This window comes from Bos mutus, chromosome 13 (genome assembly GCF_027580195.1).
Source record: "Bos mutus isolate GX-2022 chromosome 13, NWIPB_WYAK_1.1, whole genome shotgun sequence".
In the NCBI taxonomy this organism is placed as follows: domain Eukaryota; kingdom Metazoa; phylum Chordata; class Mammalia; order Artiodactyla; family Bovidae; genus Bos; species Bos mutus.
The window spans coordinates 47,458,473-47,482,542 of record NC_091629.1 but is presented as its reverse complement, the minus strand read 5'-3'; the positions used below and the strand labels follow the sequence as shown (position 1 = coordinate 47,482,542).

At 52.7% G+C, this 24,070-nt stretch overlaps 2 protein-coding genes across 4 annotated transcripts in view; both read left to right on the top strand.

Moving 5' to 3' along the window:
- Nucleotides 1-19,094, top strand: part of PXMP4 (peroxisomal membrane protein 4) — a 34,979-nt gene extending 15,885 nt beyond the window's left edge. For 2 of the 3 annotated variants that reach the window (XM_070381597.1, XM_005896925.2), the window contains one exon: nucleotides 49-5,332. In XM_070381597.1, the coding sequence (XP_070237698.1) occupies nucleotides 49-312 (264 nt within the window). In that variant the 3' untranslated portion in view covers nucleotides 313-5,332. Of the gene's footprint in view, nucleotides 1-48; nucleotides 5,333-18,577; nucleotides 18,669-19,051 lie in introns of those variants that run through there. The other variant, XR_011466587.1, reaches the window with a different exon arrangement.
- E2F1 (E2F transcription factor 1) lies at nucleotides 13,499-24,053 on the top strand. Its single transcript, XM_070381596.1, has 7 exons — nucleotides 13,499-13,911; nucleotides 18,578-18,668; nucleotides 19,052-19,271; nucleotides 20,058-20,210; nucleotides 21,105-21,219; nucleotides 21,315-21,540; nucleotides 21,660-24,053. The coding sequence occupies exons 1-7, from the start codon at nucleotides 13,651-13,653 to the stop codon at nucleotides 21,905-21,907; spliced, it is 1,314 nt and encodes a 437-aa protein (XP_070237697.1). The 5' UTR covers nucleotides 13,499-13,650; the 3' UTR covers nucleotides 21,908-24,053.
- Nucleotides 24,054-24,070: the final 17 nt, after the last annotated feature.

Genomic DNA, 24,070 nt, shown 5'->3' with positions numbered 1-24,070 from the left:
GGGCCCAGTGGCTGGGCCCACTTCTAACCCCGTCCTTCCCTCCCACAGATCAGCATGTACCTGCTATCCCGCGTCCTATTTGCCCTGTGCCGCCTGGGCGTGGAGAAGGGCTTCATCCCTGAACCCAGGTTGGACCCGTTTCCATGGTTCACAGGGCTGGTGTGGGGGCTGGTGCTGTGGCTCTTCGAGTACCACCGGCCAACCCTGCAGCCCTCGCTGCAGTCGTCCATGACCTACCTGTACGAGGACAGCAACGTGTGGCACGACCTCTCGGACTTCTTTATCTACAACAAGAGCCAACCCTCCAAGTAACAGGGCCCCCAGGTGCTCAGGAAGGCTCCTGCACCCCAGTCGGGTGACAGGGGTATCCAGCCGCGGTTTGAGATTGGCTCCACCTGCTAACCATCCCAGAGGCTCCTACCTCTTCAAGATCTGGGGTCTCAGACTAACTTTTGTTAGCCCAGGGCTCCATTTGGCAAAATGGAAGCACTGATTATCAGTTCTCATTAGGTACTCTTGAATAGTGAAACGAGCCACCGAATCAGGCTGAGGAGCCTTGGGCACGGTGATGGCTGCTGACTCTTGAGAGACCAGGGAAGGTCACACCCCACCCTGGGCCTCAGGGATCATCGAGCCCAGACGAGGGCACTGAAGTCTCTTTCTGGTGGGTATGTTCTCTGACCATTCTTCTGTAAAAGAGGGCTTCTGGCTGATGGGCAGTGGGTTGCAAAAATGCATTTTTAGACAATACTCAGTTCCTTGCCTTGGGTGTTCTATTGTAGAAGCTCCAGTGTTTCCACTGTCCAACAGAAACACAGTGTGAGACATATGTGACTGAGCTTTTTTTAGCAGCCACAGTTTTTAAAAAGTGGAGGGAATTCCTGGTGGTCCAGTGGTTAGGACTCCACTGTCACTGCCAAGGGCATGGATTCTATCCCTGGTTGGGAAGCTAAGATCCCACATGCCACGAGGTATGGCCAAAAAAAAAAAAAAAATGTGGGGACAGAAAGAAGCAGAGATTAACCTTAATTATATCTTTGAACCCAGTATTTCTCAAATGTTATCATTTTAATGTGTATTAAATATAAAAATTAATAAGATATTTTACATTCTATTTTTCTTATACTAAGTCATCAGAATCAGGTGTGTGTTTTACACTTTCAGCATTTTTCAATTTGGACCAGTCACATTTCAAGTGCTCAGCAGCCACAGGTGGCTAGTGGCTGCTGTATTGGACAGCACAGATTAGAACGTTCTATCCTCGCAGAAAATTCTAGTGGACAGTGCAGATACAGAGCTGGAGGACCTGGGTTTGAGTCCCCACTGGACTGCTGTGTAACCTTGGGGAAGGTTCTTCTCAGAGGCTCAGTTTCTACTAAAGTGAGGATAATCATAGTAATACCTGGTGTCTACATTGGACTTGTGTAACTATGACGGCTGCTTCAGCTACTAATGACATCCACCTGGTGAACTCCTCCTTCCTCCTTCCTGGGTGCTTTGCACATTATTATTTTTAACCCATACAGTGACCTTGCAGGTACATATTTTGATCTCCATTTTACAGATGTGGAAACTGAGGATCGGAGAAGTAACTTGCCAAAGGCAATACAACTCGTGTGACAGCCAAACCAGATCTATGCTATTTCAAAGCTCTTTTTTTTTTTTCAGTGCCTTAAATTTAGAAACCTAAACTATGCTATGCAAAATTAGCTAGTTATTGGGGTGCACACTCAAATGCCTATAGGGGCCTGGGAAGAGGCATAAATGATGATGTTCTGGGTGCTATGCAGTCGGGAGGGACGGGGACCTGGTGAACTGGAGACTTGTGTGTGTGCCAGAACTGATTTTTTTTTTTTTAAACCACCAAGCTGAACAAATCAAACACATTGGAGTAGGCATACTTTAATTTCTTTTTTATATTTTTAAAATTACTAGTAGAAATATCCACATGAGTCACTGGAGATCTTATTAAAATGCAGATTCTGATTCAATGGGTTTGGGGTGGGGCCTGAGATTCTGGGTTTCTCACGGCTCCTGGGTGATGGCTGCTGCTGTTCTGAGCTTGAGTAACAAGGTGGTAGGGAATGACAGGGTCCAGCCAGTAGTCCATGTGACAAATGAGGAAGCTATGTCACAGAACTGTTAGGTCATGAAGGTGGGACTGGATCTGAGTCTAAACGGTGTATTCTCAGGCACGATGTTGTACTGCCAGCTTAGAGAAGGTAGTCTTGAAGTTCCCTTAGTTCACTCTGTGGAGGCTGAATGAGGCCCTGAGGTTATGGGGAGGGGAGAGGGTAGCAACCAGCAAGTGGATTTTAAAGCAGATGCTGGAGTGCCCCACCCATATCCTGTCTAACTTACCACTTCAGTGCACACCAGCCACCCTGCTGCCACCCTGAGTCTTTCTGCCTGAGGGCTCTTCCCTTGCTCTCGGCACCTGTTCTGTCAGCCTGCCGCAGACCTGCAGTGCTGGAGATGAGTACATCCTGGGAGCAGCTATCAACCAGGGACGGGTGGAGACCCCCACTCCTGCACTCTGATTGCCCCTGGGTGGGATAACTCCCAGGTGCCTGCTCCACGCTGGCTCCAGAGCACCCGGCAAGCCTGAGCTCCGGCCGCCCACAGCGGTCACTCGTGTGATAACACCTCCTCCCTTGTCTCCTTCCTTGTGCCCCTACCACTGCTTCCCGGGACCACTTCCCACAGAAACTGCTTGCACTCAACATCCTCATCTTGGGGTGTGCTCTTGGGGGAACCCAAACTAAAACTGCCCCCGGTGCAGCAAGTTGAGGGGCAGCAGAGCTTGGTGGTTAAGGCTATCAGCTTTGGAACCCAGAGTGTCTGGGCTCAGTTCTGGCTCCGCTGGTTCCTTGTAAGTGACTTAACCATTCAGGGCCTCCGTCTTGTCATCTGTTAAACAGCCATTCTCACGGCACATGCCTTGGAGGGTGGTGTGGAGGATTAAATGATACGACAGCATATAAAGTAAGCACTCGATAAATGCCTGCTGCTGTTTCCAATGTATCTTCCAAATGTAAAAGGAAGCTTGGCCCCAAAGACTACGGACACTCTGCTTTGAACCTGGCCTGCCCCACCCCTCAGCTGAAGGTAAAAGCCTTGGCTGCCTGCCCCCCATTCCTCCCGACGTCCCCCCACTGCCGCTGGGGGTTGGCTGGCTCCCCCACCCACTGTCTCTGCTCTCTAAGAATAGGTTCCCCTCACAGATGGCATCTCTCTGGATCCTGCCAAAGCATCTGGTGCCTCCAACTGCTCACTCCAGGGAGGGAGGTGGTGTGGTCCTCAGGCAGGACTAGAGCCCCGGCTCCTGGGAGGAGTTCCCACTCAGCTCCCTCCTGGCCCAGCCTCCGTGTCTGTAAGACCTGGAAAACTGGGATTGCCAGAGGCCCTTGGCCCACAGTAGGCGCTCCGTAAATGCTAGTTCCTGAAATAGCAGTGTTTTAATATGTGTCAATTAAGCTCCTGCTACTTTCCTATGAGGTCTCTAACTTGCAAAGCTGTAAACAAAAATTTTTAAGCAATAATGCATACACAATAGTGCAAAATGTAAATGGGTACACAAAGGTATAATAAGGAAGAGTCAAGTTCCCCCTGAACCTCAGCTCCACCTACCCACCGCCTCCCCAGCCAGGGGCGCCCCCATCCATTCTAGTGCACCCTTCCTGAGAAATTCTCTGCACAACCACCCATCTCTGTCCTCTAAGAAGCTTTTACATTGCACTGTCATCTCAAGAACTCTTGGACACTCCTTCCTTGTTCTCTGCATGTTTGGTTTCTCTTTGATCAATAATCTGATACAAAAGTGAGTCCTGGAATTCCCTGGCGGTCCAGTAGTTAGGCTTGGTGCTTTCATTGCCAAGGGCACGGGTTCAATCCCTAGTCAGAAACCTAAGATCCTGCAAGCCATGGGGCGTGACCAAAAAAAAAAGTCAGTGTTAGTATTATTTTTTTTTTTAAAAAGGGAGTCCTTTCTTTGAGGCAGTTCCTGTCCCCCTCAACCCCACCCCCAAGTCCCCAAATATCTCGGGCAGATCAGCATGAAGATGAATCATCCTAGATGTCCTGAGTCTTGTCGTAGATGACACCCAACATGAATGCCCACGGAACTCCAACTGAAAGGGGAAGGACAAAGTTGAAGTGAATTTGGGGCCCTTCTGCTGCTCCTCTCCCAAATTAGAGGTTGTTCGGGGAACCCACGTGAGAGTGATGATTCACAAACCCAGGCTCCAAGAAGCTGCCTCCTTGGCTTCTCACGACTGCCGCCTTCCTCACGGCAGGCTCCAGAAAGGATCCTGGAGATGGTGTTTCTGTCCACACTGTTCGCTTCTCCCACTCTCATGATGTGTGTTGGGTTTGTGAGAATCAGACTTTAAACCTGACACTCTCCTAAACCAGCACGTCGTGCTGTGTCTACCTCTTGGAACCAATCTGTGACTGCAGGTGGGTTGCTTTCTATGAGGGTATTTATAAAAAATTGTTTTCCTTCCCTTATCTTGTTGCAGATTCATAGGGATAGAGAGGGTCTTTTTCAGTCTTGAAAAGCATTTTGGGTGCGTGCGTGCTGAGTCATGTCCAGCTCTGTGTGACCCTATGGACTGTAGCCCACCAGGCTTCCCTCTCCATGGGATTCTCTAGGCAAGAATACTGGAGTGGTTTGCCATGCCCTCCTCCAGGGAATCTTCCTGACCCGGGGATTGAACCTGTGGCTCCTGCGTTGCAGGTGGATTTTTTACCACTGAGCCATGGGGAAAGCCCACATTTTGGATGAGAGTGTGTTAAGTTTAACCAGAGGCCTCCTGCAGAACTCACTCTTGGGACTGGAGGCCACAGGGGCCCAGCTAGAGGATAGAGGGAAAGCTGGGCTCCCCTCTGAGTACTGATTTTCAAGAGGGCTTCCTGCTTTCTGTTGCAGGGCTGTGTGTTCATGATTTCATGAACAAGACAGGACCAGGCAGCAGTGAAATGCAGGTCATGAGGTTCCTGTTGGAAGCCTTGCTCTCCTGCTTTTCTGAGCTCTCCCTTCAGCGTCTCATGGGCTGGATGTCAGCTGAGAGAGATCAAAGTCATACGTCATCAGCTCTTTTTTTTTTACCCACGCTCCCCAGCTTGTGGGATCTTAGTTGCCTAACAAGGAGTTGAACCTGGGCCCCCTGCAGTGGAAGTTTAGAGTCCTAACCACTGGACTGCCAGGGAACTCCCTACATCAGCTCTTTCACGACACTCCTTTTTAGGGTGTCTTTTTTATGTGTGTCATGAACCCTTTTGGCATCTGGTGAAGCCTCTAGACCCTTCTCAAGAATTCTTTTTTTTTTTTTAAGAATGCTGTTTTTTAAACCATAAATAGAATTATAAAAGACAATAATTATATTGAATATTGAAATAATAATATTTTTTATATTTGTGACTTAGTAATATTTTTTATGGCTGTGCTGGGTCTTCACTGCTGCTCGGGCTTTTCTCTAGCTGTGGCAAGCGGGGGCTACTCTCTAGGTGCAGCACGCAGGCTTCTCATCGCGGTGGCTTCTCTCGTTGCAGAGCATGGGCTCTACGGTGCGCGGGCTCCAGTAGTTGCGGCGCCCAGACTCTCGAGCACAGGCTCAATAATTGTGGCACAAAAGCTTAGTTGCTCTGAGGCATGTGGGATCTTCCCAGGTCAGGGCTCCAACTTGTATCTCCTGCACTGGCAGGTAGACTCTTTACTACTGAAAGAGTACAGGGCACCAGGGAAGCCCTGTGTGTTCTTTTTTAAACACATCAGATAAAAAGATGGAGTGGCAGGTCCAAAGCTACCAGGATGTCACAGGTGTCATAAGCATGAACAGTATCTTAGGATCCCTGGGGCAGCTGTGATAAGGAACTAGCTGTGATTTCTCTTGGTGATAAAGTCCCAAGTTGCTGCTAATTGGCCTCTGGATTGTTGCCTACATTTAAAATGGAAGGAAATGTTACATTTCAGTTAGAGACTAGTGAAAATATAGGTGTAATTTTTTTTCCTGTCCAAGTTCATGGAACTTGGGTTCATGCATCACAGTTTCAGAACTGCTTGAGGGTGGCTGAAAAGCTATGACAAACTTAGACAACGTATTAAAAAGCAGAGACATCACTTTGCCGACAAAGGTCCGTATAGGCAAAGCTATGGTTTTTCCAGTGGTCATGTATGGGTGTGAGAACTGGACCATAAAGAAAACTGAGCGCTGAAGAATTGATGCTTTCAAACTGTAGTGCTGGAGAAGACTCTTGAGACTCCCTTAGACTTCAAGGAGATCAAACCAGTCAATCCTAAAGGGAATCAACTCTGAATATTCATTGGAAAGACTGATGCTGAAGTTTCAATACTTTGCCACCTGATGCGAAAAGCTGACTCATTGGAAAAGACCCTGGTGCTGGGAAAGATTGAGGACAAGAGAAGAAGGGGGTGACAGAGGATAAGATGGTTGGATAGCATCACCGACTCAATGGACACGAATCTGAGCAAACTCTGGGAGATAGTGAATAACAGGGAAGCCTGGCATGCTGCAGTCCATGGGGTCACAAAGACTTGGATACAACTTAGCAACTGAACAACAACAATCAATATTGGCTGAGTTCTTGCTAGGTACTATGTACCTGGTGATATGGGAGGCTAGGGTTTAGCAATGAAAAAACCAGTTCCTGCTCACCTGGGGTTTACCACCCAGGGAGGGAAGACTAACGAATATACAGTTCAGAGTGGTAGGTGCCAGGAAGGCAGTGCAGTAGAGAGCAGCAAGGTCTGTTTTCCAGGGAAGGCCTCTCTGAGGAGGTGTTGTTCGCTCTGGGATCAAGCCATGCTGAGAGGTAGAGGAAGGCTGTTCCTGGCATAGGAGCTGCAAAGTGCTCAGGCCCTAAGGAGGAAACAGCTGACAGCATTCCAGGGCCTGCAGGAGGTCTGCGAGACTGGGACAGAGTGGCAGGTGGGGGCTTCCTGGAGTGTCGGAGATGGAGTCCCAGAGGCTGGCTGGGCCCATCAGGCCGGCTTTGTGGGCCAGAGTGAGGGGTTTGGGTTTTCTTCTCAGTTTGACAGGCAGCCTTTGGCAGGTTTAATCAGGAGAGTGATGTGGCTGTGATGTGATTTACATTTTGGAAAGATCCTTCTAGCTATGTGTGGGGAACAGAACGTAGAGAGCCAGGCTGGCACCAGGATCCAGTGAGGAGGCCAGGCAGGGGTCCCAGTGAGAGACCATGGCAGCCTGGATCAGGGTGGGGCCTTGGGGTGGAGAGAAGTGGGCAGATCTGGGGTATCATTTGCAAAGTGGCTCAGTGGCCCGGGACTTTCTGGAGGTGGGGATGAGAGAGACGGGTATAGCAAATGACCCCCCCACCCCCGCCCAGCTGAGAAACAGACCTGGATCTTGCCGCCTCCCCTCGCCTCTTCAGCCCCCTGCAGCCCTCCACGGCCCCTCTGGGGCCAGCCACCCGCCCACGGGCCCCTGGCATGCGAGCTTCGCAGCTGGCCTTGATTGTTGTCACTCCCCAGGGAGTCATGGGAACACACTCCCCCTGCCCCCTGCGCCCCCCTCTTCCCAGACAGGGCCAGGCCCTAACAATGCCCCTCAGCCAGCCAGTGGCCTGGACACAATGCCCCTGTTTCGGTTCATTGCCAGCTCCAGGAGGCCTGCTGGGTTTCCTGGCCTGTTTGGCATATATGTAACTCTGGCTTCCAGCAGGGATTTTTTTGTTGTTGTTCAAAAAAAAAAAAAAAAAGAGGAGAGGGAGGGAGAATATCTCAGGCTCCTCCTTTCTGAATATCTTAATATATTATGAAAAGCCTTTCTCTTCTCTTCGTGAGCTCTCGCTACTCCCCTCCCTGACCGCATTTGCCATGTGCTGTCAACCCCGGGACCAAATGCAGGTCAGCAGGTGTCAGAAAAGAAAACGAGCAAAATGAGAGAAAAGCGACTCGCTCCACCGTGGCCGGCCTCAAATGTGCTGGGGAGGCTGGAGGTGATGAGAACAATGAGGCCTCTGAGGGCGCAGGCCCCGGGGCCCGTGCTTTTCAGCCACCTTATCTCCAACTTCCAAGACACCCTCCAAAATGAGGCACAACGTTTTATCTTGAGCCCCTAGGAAAGAGAAGAGCTGCTGACTAAAAATGGGCATGCCATTGATTGTATGCTGCACCTCACTTTCAGAGCTGTTAAATACGAAAAAAGAAAGTTTGAGAGAGGACTTCCCTGGCGGTCCAGTGGTCAAGACTCTGTGCTTCCACTGCAGGAGGCACGGGTTCAATCCCTGGTCAGGGAACTAAGATTCCCACCTGCCCCCTGGTGCAGCCAAAAAAAATATTAATCAATTTTTAGAAAATGGTCTGAGAATCAGTGGAATATAGGATTGTCTCATCTACACACTTCATTGCTGTCCAAGTGTGTTTTTCTCCTTGTCTCTGAGCCTAATAAAATTTGGGAAGCAGTGCATGGATTGCTGCTTGAAAACTCGTTCTGCAGCCTAACAAGAAGTTTTTTTCTTTTCTCATTTGGAAAAATTAGGAGGAGATGTAGGCAAGCTGCTCCCATAATTCAGCCTTCATTCTTAGTAACTGCTGACATTTATTGAGGGCTCTCTACGCGCCAACTACTGCCCTAAGCGCTTTCATAACTCAGTTAATGTCCCAACAGGCCTATAAAGTGAACACTGTGATCGTTATTATTACCATCCCCATTTTACAGGTGAGAAAACAGAGCCCTTCTGCTTTGAGGGCTCCCCAGCCCCTCACTGCAGCACTGGTCAGGGCAGGCATGGCCACCCTGTCAGGTTTTCTTCCTTCTGCTTGGAAAAGCATAATCCCACTGCAGAGGCTGGCGTGATACAGAGAAAGGAAGAGGCACTGGGTGGGCCTTGGAGAGGAGAGGGGGTCCCCAGAGCTGGAGCTCATGGAATAATGGGGGTGCAAGGGAAGGGAGGCTCACTTATGGACTAGAAGCCTAGCCACTTCCACTGACCTTGGACCCTCCGGCTGGACATTTGGACTGGCTGATGACCAAAGACTGAGCCAAGGCCACATAGTCAGGCAACTGCTGGCTGGCACGAAGCCCCATGAACACCCACTCCCCTTCCCTTCCACATCCATGTCTTCCGCAAAGAGGAGCTGTGCTGGTGCTCTAGTAATGTTCCTAAGAGTAGTTAACATTTATTGGATGCTTACTCAGTGCCGGGCACAGGCATTAGGGATTGCAAACTCAGAGTGGCAGGGCAAATAAGGTCATCATGAGAGGCAAGCCAGGCAGGGACACTGGTTGCCTGGAGGGCCAAGGCTCTGGCTAAATGGGGGACAGCACTTGCTCAGTACCCTGATGGCCTACCTGGCATTGCCAGATATTACTTTTTTTTAAAGCCAAACATTTGGGCGTTCCCTTGTAATCGAATGGTTAGGATTCCAGGTGTCAGGGAATTAACATCCTGCAAGCCATGCAACACAGCCAAAAATTTTTAAAAATCCAAATATTTAAAATTTTCTATGCTGCTGCTGCTGCTAAGTCGCTTCAATCGTGTCCAACTCTGTGTGACCCCATAGACGGCAGCTCAACCCAGGCTCCCCCGTCCCCGGGATTCTCCAGGCAAGAACACTGGAGTGGGTTGCCATTTCCTTCTCCAATACAAGAAAGTGAAAAGTGAAAATTTTCTATAGCATGTCCCAATTTAAAATTTGTTTTAAAAACTAATTCATAATTCAGGGGAAGAATACCCTGAGCAAATTAAATCCGGCCTGCGGGCCAGTTTGCAAACTCTGCTTGTCTTGTTTTCTCATTGAACCCGGACACCCATTCTGTTGAGGAGCCCCTGCCCCTTGTTCTACCAAGGAGGCAATCAGAGCTCTTCATGGGGGTAAATCACTTACCCATCTGGCCAAGCCACACGGTAGGGGTCTGCCCAACTCCCAAGGCTTGCTCCTATGTGAGACAGCCTCCCGAATGGGTGAGAGGCCTGTGTTCAGACACAGCCAGGACTGGCACCGTGACAGAACATCTCCAGAGACAGTAAACCGTCAGTCAAACCATTCAGCGTAGTGACAAGGGATCATTCGAGACGAATGTAATGTTGCAGACATAAAACTCCCCACCTCCTTCTGCCAGAACTCAACAATGGATGTCTCTGTGCCTCTTAATAAAATGAAGTCCCCACAGAATCATTTCTCCCAATTATGTATTCCTTATAATAATGGGATGTTCATGTCTGGAGTTTTTTTTTTAAGCTATGAATGTACGTTTAGGGGAGTTGGTGTATGCGGAATAAATAGCTTTGAACTATTTGTGTCGCTTGTCAAACTTCTTAATGAGCATATTGTGCAGATACAAAGAAATCTGACTCTCCCATTGGAGGGTGAGCTCCAGGAGTCAGAGATGAGTGTTTTGCTTTCAGCTGTCCCCCAAGCACCTGGCACAACGTCGGATACATAGCAGGGGCTCAGTAAATATTGAATGGAGACTGGGGAGTGGATGAATGAGTGAGGCTCAGAGGAAGTGAATTGACTTGTCCAAGGTCACAGACTCGGATTCTCGTTTACATCCACCTGATTTAGAAACCCAGGCTATCACTCCTCCACCAGCCTGCCTCTAGGAAAGAGATCTTCAGGCAAAGGATCGTGGCTCCAGGAGCTTCTACCCCTTTGGACTTCTCTTGAGTTAGGACTTGAGAAAGGTGGAGATGGACAGTGAGCCCCTGTTAATTAAGCCACTATCCACATAATACCTTTTGGAAACCACACATTGTACTCTTAACAGCCCTGAGGCTGACCCTGAGGTATTTACAGAGGGGTTGTACATGAAGGGCAGGCCCTGGGTTTTACAGAGGAAGACTTCTATTTTGCTGTGTGACCTTGAGCAGCGAGTGCCCCTCTCTGAGCCTCCTTCCTGAGCCATGTAGATAAATGAGCTTCACTTATTTATCAGGTCGAAAGGAGATCATCAGTGGAAATGGCTGCCCAGTAATTGTGGATTTTTTTTTGAAGCCTGAGAACTGTTGAGAACAGGCTTATCAGGATACCTCGGGCTTGGGGCTAAGAGGCTCTATCTTAGAAAGCCTTTGCGGCTTTCAAGTGGGTATTAATAGATGCAGAAGGCCCTTATCTCTGAGTTCACACTGGAAATTCTGCTCTTTACTCCTTTTTGCTACAGAAGGACAGGAGAGCTTGTGGGAAGGAGGGCACCTGCTTTGACCTAGGAGATTGTGTACTGGAATACTTTAGGGAGGGCAGGGCGTTGAAAATCCCCAGGCTTTGGTCTTATTAAGTCTGAATAATAAGCTTTTTCATTGGCTAGGTAAGCTCATGCCCTTTAGGTCTCAGTTTCCTCATCCTAAAATGGGGCAATAATAATGGTATCTGTCTTCCTTCACCAGCAACCAGTACAGTGCTTGGTATATAATAGGTACCTGATAAATGTTTGCTGAATGACTGTTGGGGATGAAAGAGCTTCACAGAATGAATGCTACTGTTGTTGAGCCCCTTTGGGAATGTGTGAAGGAAGGGAATTCCCTCTGGAGTGGGAATGTTGCTGGCTTCTCTCACCCTCTTGTCAGGATCTGGCTTGGCTATTTAGAGTGAGACCTACCATTCTAGTGGGAGCTTCTCGAACTGAGGAGGGAGGAGGGGGACAGGCCAACCCTGGGGCTGGAAATCCATTGCCTGCCAGATTGTGTCACTGGCTGGTTCACTCCTGAATGGGCTTCAGTTTTCCCTTCTGTACTGTAAGAAGCTTATTTAGTCTCTCTGATCACTTCTAGTGCTCATATAGTCTGGGATTTGCGATGAGTAATTTCACAAACTGCTTAAGAAACTCCTGGTGTGTTCCTAAACCACCTCATCTTAATGGTTTTTGAAACACTTTCAGATTCCTTGTACTTTTCATCCACATGGCAACCCTGGAAGGTGAGGTGGGGGAATGGCAGTGAGCCCATTTTATAGATGAGGAAACTGAGGCTATGAAGTGTCTGCAAGGTGCTGTTATTTGAGGCTGCCCCACACATTTTGGTTATACAAGTACACTGATTTGTTCTCCAGTGTGAATGTACATGAAAACCACCTGGCATGAGGGTAGAAGTTTGCTTGTGAAAATGATTCCTGGGCGCTTAGATTCTAAATTGGCAGGGATGGGGTGGGCCCATAGTTAACAAGCACCCAGGTGATTCTGAAACCTGGGACATTCCAGGTAGCCTCCAGTGTGAGCTTGTTTCTTTTTACAGCCCTTCTCAGCACCTCCTGTGGACCAGGCCAGTGTTGGGAAGAGGCCCTATTGGAGCTCCCAGTCTGATAAGGAAGGCAGATAAAGAGATCCAGTGTGCCCGCTCAGTGCTGGAACAGAGGTTGGGGTGGACAATGGAGGAAGCCAGTAACTTCAATACCTGAGTGCTCCCTGGAAGAAGTGATATTTATATGGGGCCTAGGAATCTCATTCTTGATTGCGTCTTAGCTTTCTTTTTTTTTCCCCTGATGGGTCAGTCCCCACCAGATGGCAGGCAAGTTCATAGAAATCATCAAGCCTTTTACATCTCTGCCCTCAGTGCTGGCACAGAGCCTGGCATAGAGGAGAGGACAGTATTGCTCAAATCAGCTGATCTGAGCAATGAGAAATGGCTGATGGAGAGGTCCCAGGGCCTCCGGATTAAATGCATTTTCATGCTCAGCATACTCACCTCCTCCCTTTGTGAGATCTAACATGGAATTAATAGTGAAAATTCCACATCATGTTGTAAATGCTTGTACCTGTTTCCCTCTTCCCTTTTTCACTATACTGTGAGTTCCTTAGCGCCAGGAGTCAAGAATGGGGCTTAGAGCCAGCTCTCAAAACGTTTGTTGAATGAGTGAATCAGTTCAAGCAGAAATTGTGCATAGGGTACTGGAGTTTCCAGCTATAGGAGGGCTTGTAGAAAAGCCCAGAGCTGTAGTAGGCCAGACATTCCTCCCCATTTTCTGACAGCTCCCTTCTGCTTGGGCTCTGGGTGAGAGGAATAGGGTGGCCACACGATTTGAAAGTGAACGGCTTTGGTGAGGAAGTTGAGGGAGATGGGCCGGAGCTTGGAGGTGGGCCTGAGAACCCAGAAGAGAGGAGGGGCAGTTTCTAGAGATCTGGCCGAGGGTGTTGGGGCCACAGGTGAGAGTTCTCGGAGTCACGTGGGGTCTGCTGACGTTGATATACTTAATGCACATTCTGTCCTCAGTGTCTCCACTTAGAGGCATCGGGCAGATGGGGGTGCGTCGGGGAGGGGGTGGGGCCACCACGCCTCGGACAGGGGCCGTCCCCTCTGAGGGCGGGGAGTGCGAACGCGCCTGGCACCGCCCCGACAAAGCTTGCGCGCGCCCCGACCCCCGATTGGCCGTGCTGCCTCGCGCCGCCGCCCCGTCCCGCCCTCCGCCGCCGGCACGGTGCGCTGCAGCCAATGGGCACCGTCGCCGTCGCCTCCGTCACAGCCCGAGCAGCCAATGGTGGTAGCGCTCGGCGGCTCGTGGCTCTTTCGCGGCAAAAAGGATTTGGCGCGTAAAAGTGGCCGGGACTTTGCAGGCAGCGGCGGCCGGGGGCGGAGCGGGATCCGGAGCGGGATCTAGCCCTCGCCTCGACCTGCCGCCATGGGCCCGCGCCGCCGCCGCCGACTGCCACCCGCGCCGCGCGGGCCGTGAGCGCCATGGCCGTGGCCGGGGCCCCCGCGGGCGGCCCTTGCGCGCCGGCGCTGGAGGCCCTGCTCGGGGCCGGCGCGCTGCGGCTGCTCGACTCCTCGCAGATCGTCATCATCTCCACCGCGCAGGACGCCAGCGCCCCGCCGGCCCCCGCCGGCCCCGCCGCACCCGCCGCCGGCCCCCGGGACCCTGACCTGCTGCTCTTCGCCACGCCGCAGGCGCCCCGGCCCACACCCAGCGCGCCGCGCCCCGCGCTCGGCCGCCCGCCGGTACGGACACCAGGGACACTGGGCCGAGTGCATGCCTTGGACCCCCGCGCAGACCCGGGCGGGGCACGATGTTTGGCCCGGCGGCAGCGGGGGCGGGGGAGGGTGGGCTGAAGCGCCCAGGCTGGGCGGTGCCGAGCCTGGGTTGGGCCTCAGGGCTCCGCCCTGGGGTGCGGGGTGACCTCGGGCCAGTCCTTGTTTGCTGCTCTGTGCTCTGGGCCTCAGCTTCCTCGCCGGAGCAGACTCAATGATAATAATGGTCCACGTGTATTCAGCTGTCGCTGACTGCATGCCAGGCCTCTGGCTGACTTCAAGGCAGCTAAAACTCACATCCATGCTGTGAGCTCGGTGTTGTCACTGTGCCCATCTGAACTGTGCCCAGAGAGGGGAAGTGGCTTGCCCCCTGGTCACAGGGCTGCAAGTGGGATTTAAACTGAGGCCTGCTGGCTTCAGACCAGAACTTGTGGCTGGGTGGTGGGCATGGCTGCTTGGGGAGGTCAAAGGGGGGTGTTCTGGGACCAGACCATAGAAGAACCATTGAGGAGACCCTCCTTCCTGCTTCTGGGACTGCCAGGTGCAGGCCTGGCCCTCTGGGCCTCTGGGGACAGGCTGCCTGGCTGGGAGGCCTTCTCTGCAGGGGCGGGGGTGACTGGGCCAGCTGCTGATCCCCTCCCTCTGCCTGTCCTTCCATCTGCCACCCTCCACCCTCCCAGGCCCTGGTTGCCATGGAACCTCATTAATCAGGCAGGCAGACCCCCGGGCCCCAGTGGAAGTCCTGGGTGGGCTAGGCCTCTGGGAGCTGGAGAGGAGGCCCCCAGTGCCAGGAGAGAGTAAATGCTCCAGGGAGATCCCTTGATAAAGTGCTCCCTGCACAGCAAGAGGCTAAAGACAGTTGAGACTAGGGGGCCCAGAGAGGTGTCTGAATTAGGGGGAGGGGGGAAGGCGGGGGCGGAGGCCTAGAGCTTGGTCCTGTGGGCTGCAGGACAGGGTGTGGAGACCAGTTTGACTGGTGCAGCCTGTGGGTAGAGTTAGGGCATGGATGGGCAGGCAGGATGGGGTCTCAGCACAGTTGGCTGAGCAAGTTGAGGCGGGAGGCAGGGCCCAGGGCAAGGAGGTGGAAGCCCAACTGCTGACGGAGGCCTGGGTAGCAGCTGGTCCCTGAGACATCCCAACAAGGTTCCCCCGACCCCTTTGGCCCCCTGCCCAGTATGTCCGTCCTTCGGAATCACTGAGATGCTAATAATAACAATAGGAGGCACCATTGTTTTGAGACTGTTTTGTGAGTTCGGCCATGTGCCAAGCACTTTACCCAATTAACTCGTTTAACCCTGTCAACAACTTTCCCGTTTTACAGATAGGGAAGCTGAGGCTTAGAGATGTTAGAACCTTCCCTGGTGAGTCAGCTCATGAGTGGTGGGACCAGTCCAGATTTCCTGAGTGGTTAACTGCTGGCATGCCTTACTTCCTGGAGGTGCTACTAGAGATGAAGGAAGCCCAGGGTCCCTTCCTCCTAATAAGTGAGAGGGAGGGAAGTTGCACAGGGTCAGTCCGCTGATTGGTCTCCTATACCCCAGCAACCTGTCCCTCCAGGTACCAGCTTGGAGCCTGATCCAGTAGCCTCTATTTAGCTGATTGACAGGTGCTTAGGCCTAGGGCTGCTCTGCCCTTGGGGAATGGAGCTTCAGGCTTAGAGGGACAGCCAGGGACTGGGATCAGGAGGTTTGCCCTCTGCTCCACACCCCGGGTGTCAGGGGCAGCCTCATTGGGTCTGAGCATTCCATTCATTCAGCAGTTGTTATTGAGTGCCTCTGAGGTTCTAGGCACAGAGGCACGTAAAGAGCCTCTGCCATCACAGTACTTAAGGGCTAGTACGCGTCTTCTGCCGTGAGCAGGGTTAGGGCCTGGTACCACCTTGCTGCTGTTCAGAAACATGGGCTCAGCTTTTGCTGTCCAACACCCCCTAATGTGCCTGTGAGTAGCCGCTGGCTATCTGAGCCGTGGCCTCCACTCTCTGCACTAGCATCTGTTTGGGGGCAGTCCTTGAAACAAGCTGCAGGCTCAGCTTCTGCACAGTGAGCATTCATTGAGTACCTCCTGCCTTCAAGGCTCTGTGCAATTCACCCATTACTCCCGGCTCTTTCTGTCCACGTCTCCCCCGTTGTCATGGCTCTTAAAAACAAACTGAATATAATACATATTTACTATAGAAGAAGAGATGAGAAAGTTGAGGGGGACAAGATCCCCAGCCCCATTCATTTTTCCTTTTTTCTCTTCCAGAGTCTGCTTTTTTTCTTTTTTTAAGGTGGTTATGACATCTTTCTAAAGTTTTAGAAATTGAAGTTTTTCCTTTACTTCTGTGTTCCAATAGCGCATCATCCCCGCTTTAGAGACAAGGCAGCAATTCCTCGTGGTCCTTGCCCTGATACCAAGGTTACTACTGAAATGGATTCTATAATAATACAATCTGAAGCCGAGAAAATGGTTTCATGAGCTTTTTAATCCCCAAAAGGGATCACATAAATGCATTGCTTCATAACCGTGTTTTTCTTGTCAATATGTCTTTGGGAGAGTTTTGTATCAACCTGCCCCCATCCTTCTTGACAGCAGTGTGGTATTCCAAGGGCTGGATGAACCAGTTTTTGTGGCCTCTCCCATGGATAGGTATTTGAGTCATCTGGATTTCTTTCATCCCTGCTTTTTGGGTCCCTGTGCCCGCATCTCTGGAGAACAGCAGCAGAGATGGGCATCCGTCTGCCTGAGTGTGGCATGGATCCACCTTCAGCTTGGGCACCCTTTTGAGGGAGCAGGAAGGAGGCAAAGGGTGCGGTTGGCTGGAGCATGCTAGGGTTCAGGGCTTTGGGGCGAGGCTGGAGAGCGGGTACATTGTGGTTTGGCTTGTGGGAGCCTGGCTTCCGGATGAGCCTCTGCCCAGCCCACTAAGGTTCGAATCCTGACTCCACCTCTCACTGTGTGACCTTTGCGAGGTGCAGACTCCTCAGGAAGTGGAAGTCATCAGAACCCCTGCTGCAAGGCGGCTGGAGGTTGTGGGTGATCACACGCAGGTGAAGCAGTTACCTAGCAGTGCTCAGGACACAGGAAGCACTCAGCATGCATTAGCTCTGATATTGGCAGATACCTGAGAAAATCTATGGGTGCCTGCGTGAGAGGGTGTGTCTGAGTCCGGCAGCATGTGGGGCGGTTCATTCAGCAAACATGCTGATGCCCAGACCTTACGTGCAGAGATTATTCAGACCCAGTGCCTGCCTCTGAGGGGCTCCCTGGCCTCTGGGTGAGACAAACACCTGCAGAAATTTCTGGCGAGAGACCATGTGGGAAACGGTTGCGAGGCTCAGTTTCTATTGCGCGATTGATTGGAAAGACTGAGGTGATGGGTAAGGTGCCTCTCTGGAGGGGGAAGCGTTGGTGTGAACTCGGAGGGAGGGAGGCGAGGGCCAGCCAGGGAGGGACCAGCATGGGCTAAGGCTTGGCGGTGCAGGTCTGTGAAGAAACTCAGAAGCTCAGCAGAACTTCCTGTGGGAGAAGTGGTGGCAGATGAGGATACTAAGGTGGAGGGGACAGACGGAGGCAGGGAGACCAGCGGGAAGACAAGCCGGGTGGTCCAGATAGGAGGTGCCAGTGGCTGTGGTGACGGGAATTTTGGCAGCTAGATGCGATGAGGGCAGTGGGTGGGCCTGAACCAGGTTCTAGCTCAGGAAACCCTGTGGGTGGCAGAGGGGCAGGTATAGCTGGTTTGGGTCAGGATATGAGAGAGATGCCTGTGAAATCCCCAGGGCAGTCTCCATTCTCGTGCGGGAATCCTGGCTCTGGCACTTCCTGCCTGTATCACCTTGAGTCTTTCTGGGCTTCAGTTGTCCTACCTGTAAGATGGGGCCATGATTCTGCTGCCTTATTCACAGACAAATCAGAAACCAGAGAGAGGTAGTTACTCACTCAGGGGATCAGTATCCCAATGGCTTAAAACATCAGACATTTGTTATATGGTTTCTGAGGGTGGGAAATTCAGCCGTGACTTGGCTGGGTGCTTCTGGCTGAGGACCTCTTCTGAGGTTAATGCCAAATGTTGGCCTGGCTGCAGTCATCAGAAGGCATGACCAGGGTTGGAGGATATGCTTCTAAGCCTGCCCGTGTTGCTGTTGGGGGCGGGGCTTTAGTTTCTTGCCACTTGGGCTTCCTTAGGGCTATCTGAGTGCCTACGTGACATGGCCGCTAGCTCCAACCACGAGGGAGGGATCAAATAAAGAGCAAGGAGGAAGCTTTAGTGCCTGTGTGACCCTGTCTCAGAAGTGACATACCGTCACTTCCACCACATTCTGTCCATTAGAAGCGAGTCACCAGATCGGGCCCATACTTAAGGGAACGTTAGGCTCCATCTGTTGAAAAGAGGAGAAGCAAAAAAGTTTGCAGACTACCATAGGTCCCCCAGGGAGGTAGTGGCGGAACTGGGGCTTGAACTTCTGCCTTCCAGTTGAGTGTTCTGTCCTGCGGGGTAGGATCATGCTGCCTGGGACCTCCCCCTCACTCATACTCTTGGGCATCCTGGTAGAGTGACTGGGGCAGGGGGCTGCCCAGAAGCACCTGGTCTTCAGCCAGGTCTCTTGTGGCCCCACTCTCCTGGTTACTGGGCATCCTCCCATTGTTTTTGCCATAGGTGAAGCGGAGGCTGAACCTGGAAACTGACCATCAATACCTGGCTGAGAGCAGCGGGCCAGCTCGGGGCAGAGGCCGCCACCCAGGAAAAGGTACCCCCAGGGCTTGGGCTCGGGCAGGCCCCCTGGCCAGACCCACATTGAGGGGGCGTGGACAGACAGGCATGCTTGCAGAGTAAGCTCTGGTCTGTCAGGCCTGGGTCTGATCCAGGCCTCAGGGGGCCCCAAGGGGCAGCTGGAGTGGCCGCCTGGCATGGCTTCCCCAAGCCCTAGCGGGTGGGAAGTTCCCCAGCCGGAAGAGGAATTCTGTGATTGGCAGGCAGCAGTCATGGGGCCTCCCTGCTTGGCCTCACCAAAGGGAAGGAACCATCTGCCCCCTCCCACCCCCACCCTACCATCCTCCTGCCCTGCCGTTGCCAGGGAGCCCAGTGTGGCTGGGGGTGGTGCTAAGGGACCTTGTCCTGCCTGGCCTCCAGGTGTGAAGTCCCCAGGGGAGAAGTCACGCTACGAAACATCATTGAACCTGACCACCAAACGCTTCTTGGAATTACTGAGCCGCTCGGCTGATGGAGTGGTCGACTTGAACTGGGCGGCAGAGGTGCTGAAGGTGCAGAAACGGCGCATCTACGACATCACCAACGTCCTGGAGGGCATCCACCTCATCGCGAAGAAGTCCAAGAACCACATCCAGTGGCTGTAGGTACCGGCCGGACAGGAGGGTAGGCGGAGGCCCAGGGTGGGCCGGGCCAGAGGAGCTGAGAGCCATACCTGCTGTGGCTGCCTGCATCCCCATCTTAACAGCTGGGCAAACCGAGGTTTAGAGAGGAGAGCTGGCTTCCGTGAGGTGATGGATGCAGGAAAGAACACAAATCTTACATATCTAGCGCAGCTCAACTTTCCATTTCTTCACCTGGGTAACCACCATCTGGATAAGGATAAGGAACATTTCCAGCACCCCAGAAACTTCCCCTGTGCCTCTTCCCAGACACTGTCCCTTCCTCATACCACCCAGGTGACCACTGCTCTGGCTTGTGTTGCCGTTGATGAGCTTGGCTAACACAGCTGTGTTTGTTTTTCCCGTTTTCACCTCTTTCCCCGGTCATCTCACTCCACTCTGACACGTCTGCGTTCTCAGTTTTGGGTAGATACTCCATTCTACATCGATGTGTTCATTTCTTCTCACTTGACATGTCTTACAAATGCTTCCACTTTTGTATCCGATGCGTCCATGTCTTTTTGCACAGCTACAGAGTGTTCCACGGCATGTCTTATCCTTGTGCACTTACCCAGCCCCCTACAAGGGCCACGTGGGTGTTCACAGACATTCAGGCCCAACTCTGAACCCAGCCAGTCTGCCTTGGAAGCCTGGCTGAGGAGCCAGGCCGTGAGGGGCAGGGGGCAGCAGCAGACTGGTCGCTGAGGGTCACAGCTCCAGGGAAGAGGGGCTGGGAGCTGCTGACCCCTCCTGTTGCCTCCCGGCAGAGGCAGCCATGCAACGGTGGGGATCAGCGGGCGGCTTGAAGGATTGACCCAGGACCTCCAGCAACTGCAGGAGAGTGAGCAGCAGCTGGATCACCTGCTCCACATCTGCAGCACCCAGCTGCGTCTGCTCTCGGAGGATGCTGACAGCCAACGATATCCTTGAACTGCCTGGAGGGTCATCAGGGCCCCATCCAAGTGGGAGTGGAGGGCCTTACCCTGGGCCCTGGATTTAGGAGAGGGTTCTGGCTTTGGATACTGGTCCTGGCTCAGCATTCACTCACGATGTGACACTGGACAAGTTATTTAACCTCTCTGAGTCTCAGCTTCCTCTGGAAAAGGGGAAAAACAATCCTATTTCAAAGCTGTACAGATTAAAACCAGAAACGCTAGTATCAGTAATAACTGATTTATTTAACACAGGGATAACATTTAATACAGGGATTCAGTACCTAGTTGTAGCTTCAAGGTTAGAGTTGCTTTTATTTGCAAAAATAGAAACTTTATTTTGAAAGAAGTTATGTTTATACATTTTGGAGATAACGGCTCAGACGGTAAAGAATCTGCCTGCAGTGTGGGAGACCGGGTTCCATCCCTGGGTCAGGAGGATCCCCTGGAGAAGAGAATGGCAACCCATTCCAGTATTCTTGCCTGGAGAATTCCATGGAGAGAGGAGCCTGGTGGGCTATAGTCCATGGGGTCACAGAATCGAACATGACTGAGCAACTTAACACACACACACACACTAATTGACATCAAGGTCATGGGTCTGAATAAATTCTTAGGACTATACCTGGATTTAAGTAATTTTTATGAAATGATTATAGGCAGCTATCATTACCTTGAGATTCAATAGGTAGAGTGATCTCATTGTACAGATGTAGAAGCAGGCTCAAGGGCATGAGATCTGCTTGAGACCATGTGCCAGGCCCTGGAGTGGGCGATGCAGAGGACAGGAGTGACTAGGCAGGGATGGGCTCTGCCTTCTGAGGTGTTCTGGGTGGGTGGCCCCCAAAGGCCAAAGATCATATGGTCCTTGACTCCACCAACCCTGGCCTATGTGACCTGCCAGGACCTTCGTAGCATCGCAGACCCTGCAGAGCAGATGGTCATGGTGATCAAGGCTCCCCCTGAGACCCAGCTCCAAGCCGTGGACTCCTCGGAGGTGAGACCTGGGAGTCTAGACTGGACCAGGGTGGACTGGGCTGGGCTGGTAGTCCAGCTGAGTCTCAGTTTACCCTGCCTGCTACCTCCACCCAGAACTTTCAGATCTCCCTTAAGAGCAAACAAGGCCCCATCGACGTTTTCCTGTGCCCTGAGGAGAGTGTGGGTGGAACCAGCCCTGGAAAGACCCCGTCCCAGGGGGCAGCTTCGGGGGAGGAGGACAGGACAGCTGACCTTGCCACTGCGGTGCCACCACCACCATCATCACCCCGCTCATCCCCTGCCACAGATCCCAGTCAGTCCCTGCTCAGCCTGGAGCAAGGTTGGTGAAGGCTGGGTGGGCGGGGTAGGCTGGGCCCCTTTCCCGGGTGGGTGGGCAGGTGTGTCAGCCCCTCCCCGCCGGGGGTGTCCCCGGCCTGTGATGCTCACCCGTCTCCCCAGAACCTCTGCTTTCCCGGATGGGCGGCCTGCGGGCCCCCGTGGACGAGGACCGCCTATCCCCGCTCGTGGCGGCCGACTCACTCCTGGAGCACGTGAAGGAGGACTTCTCCAGCCTCCTCCCCGAGGAGTTCATCACCCTGTCCCCCCCCCACGAGGCCCTCGACTACCACTTTGGCCTCGAGGAGGGTGAGGGCATCAGAGACCTCTTCGACTGTGACTTTGGGGACCTCACTCCCCTGGATTTCTGACGGGGCTCAGGGGGACCAGGGCCTCCTGAGATGCCCACCCCGTCTCTGCAGCCCTGGAGCCCCCCGCCCCTGGCCGTCCTAGCCTAATTGGAAACGTTTAATTTATGCCCCTCTCTCCTACCTCCAGTGGCTTCTAGCTCTGGAGTCTGGCTCCTGCCAGGAGGCTGAGCAAGCCAGGAAGGGAATTCTGTTTGTGGTGTGTTTGTGCATGCACCCAACCCCCGACGTGTGTGTCCATGGGGTGAGTGGTGTGTGAGCATGTGTGTGTGCATGTCCCGGGGAATGAAGGTGAACACATCTGTGCGTGCACTGAAAACACGCCCCAGTGTGTCCACGTGTGTGTGCATGAGTCCATGTGTGCGCGTGGTGGGGGCTCTAACTGCACTTTTGGTCTTCTTGCTCCAGGGGCCCCACGAGGCCCAGGGTGGCCACCTGCCCCCAGAATCCTGTCTGCTGACCAGGCCAGGTGGCGAGGCCTTGGCCTGCTTGTTGGCAGGACAGCGAGAGCACTTCTATCGTCTTAAAGGTTTTTCTGATTGAAGCTTTAATGGAGCGTTATTTATTTATCAAGGCCTTTTTGGCAAGCTTGGGGCATCAGCAAAGGGTAGGAGGGATGTGGGACTGGTGCCGCGACTCCCTTACCCCTGAGCGAGGGCAGGGGTCCTTGAGCTGTTTTTTGCCCCACTCGGAAGGAGCTGAGGCCTGAGTGGTTTATTTATTCGGAAAGTGAGGGAGGGAGACACAGACTGACTGACTGACAGCCATGGGTGGATTGAGGGGGTGGTCCCTCCCCATGGGGTCACTGCAGGGCCCCAGCTGCCCCCAGGATGGATGTGAGATGGGAGAGGTGAGTGGGGGACCTTCACTGACAGGGTGGGCGGGAGGGGTGGGGTGAAGGGCCTCCCCCCCCAAGCCCAGACCACAGGGGCCCTTCCTGTGGCATTTGAAGTGCCCCCTCCACCCCACTTCTTGCTCTGCCCCACCCTCCAATCTGCACTTTGATTTGCCTTCCTAATAGCTCTGTTCCCTCTGCTTTGGTTTTAATAAATATATTGATGGTGTTTGGGCCCAGTTTGGGGACTGTGTACTGGGAGCAGGTCTGTGGCGGGGAGAGGTCAAGGTTGCTGGCGTGATGACCGTTCCCTACTTTCCGTTTCCCTGTCCCTGCCTGGCTTCATTTTATTTGAGCCTCACAGCCCCAAGAATGATCGGTTTCATCACCTTTTTTTTTTACCCTAATTAAAAAACTGGTCCGCTAAAGTAAGCAATGAATTCCCTTTTTTCCAGCCACAGAGAGGCCACCCTGATCAGTTGGCTATGCTCCTTCCAGATGTTTCTGGACATTTGTAAACAGGCAGCAGATAATTACAACCAGCTGATTCTGTGTCAGATTCTGGGGACATGTGTTCCCTCCCTTTGTGGAGCTCTCAGAATCTGCTGGAGGAAACTCAAATAAATGAGAAAATCAGGGAGAGCTTCCTGGAAAAGGTGGTGTCTGACCTAGAGCTGTAGGATAGTAGAAATTAAGAAGGAAGCAGAAGAATACACCAAGCAGAAGGCAATATGGGCCCAGGACCTGAGAGAAACCAGGGTGGCTGGAGCCCTGAGGTGAGGGCCAGAGTGGAGAGACATTCAGTCTTGGGCTTTATTCAGGGGGAAAGAACTGGTGAGTGTGAGAGGAGTGATGCTCCCTTTTTATATTTTAAAAGCTTCCTCTGGCTGCAGCGGGGGATGATAGATTGAAGAGGGGGCCCCATGGTGGGGGAGGGAAGTCTAAGTTGAGCTTGAGAGTGGAGGGTGACTGGCAGACTGTCCACACGGATCTATTTAGCATGCTCTTAGGTGGGCTTTCTCTGAGCCAACCCCTTTTTTAAGCCCTCACTGTCAGTGCCCACAACAATGTCTTCCCTTACTCCCATTTTGCAGAAGATACTCTCACAGGGGAAGGTGCTTGCGGGTTTTGCCCACCAGGTGGCGCACCGGTGCTTCCGCAGTTCACTGGACCCCGTAAAGATGTGGGGACCCGCCCTCAGCGGGCACGCGCAGCCCCTTCCCGTCCTGTTCGTAGCTGTGTAATATTCCACACCGACCATCATTCGCTCAGCCCGTCCCCAGGAGGGAGTGACCCCTTGGGTGACTTCTCCCCAGTGGCTGCCACCCCCG

Bases quoted from the DNA above. Each gene is read 5' to 3' on its own strand.
- E2F1 (XM_070381596.1), top strand. From the start codon at position 13,651: ATGGCCGTGGCCGGGGCCCCCGCGGGCGGCCCTTGCGCGCCGGCGCTG. The intron at 18,669-19,051 runs GTACCCCCAGGG...CCTGGCCTCCAG, and splicing joins AGGCCGCCACCCAGGAAAAG to GTGTGAAGTCCCCAGGGGAG. The intron at 21,541-21,659 runs GTTGGTGAAGGC...CCGTCTCCCCAG, and splicing joins CCTGCTCAGCCTGGAGCAAG to AACCTCTGCTTTCCCGGATG.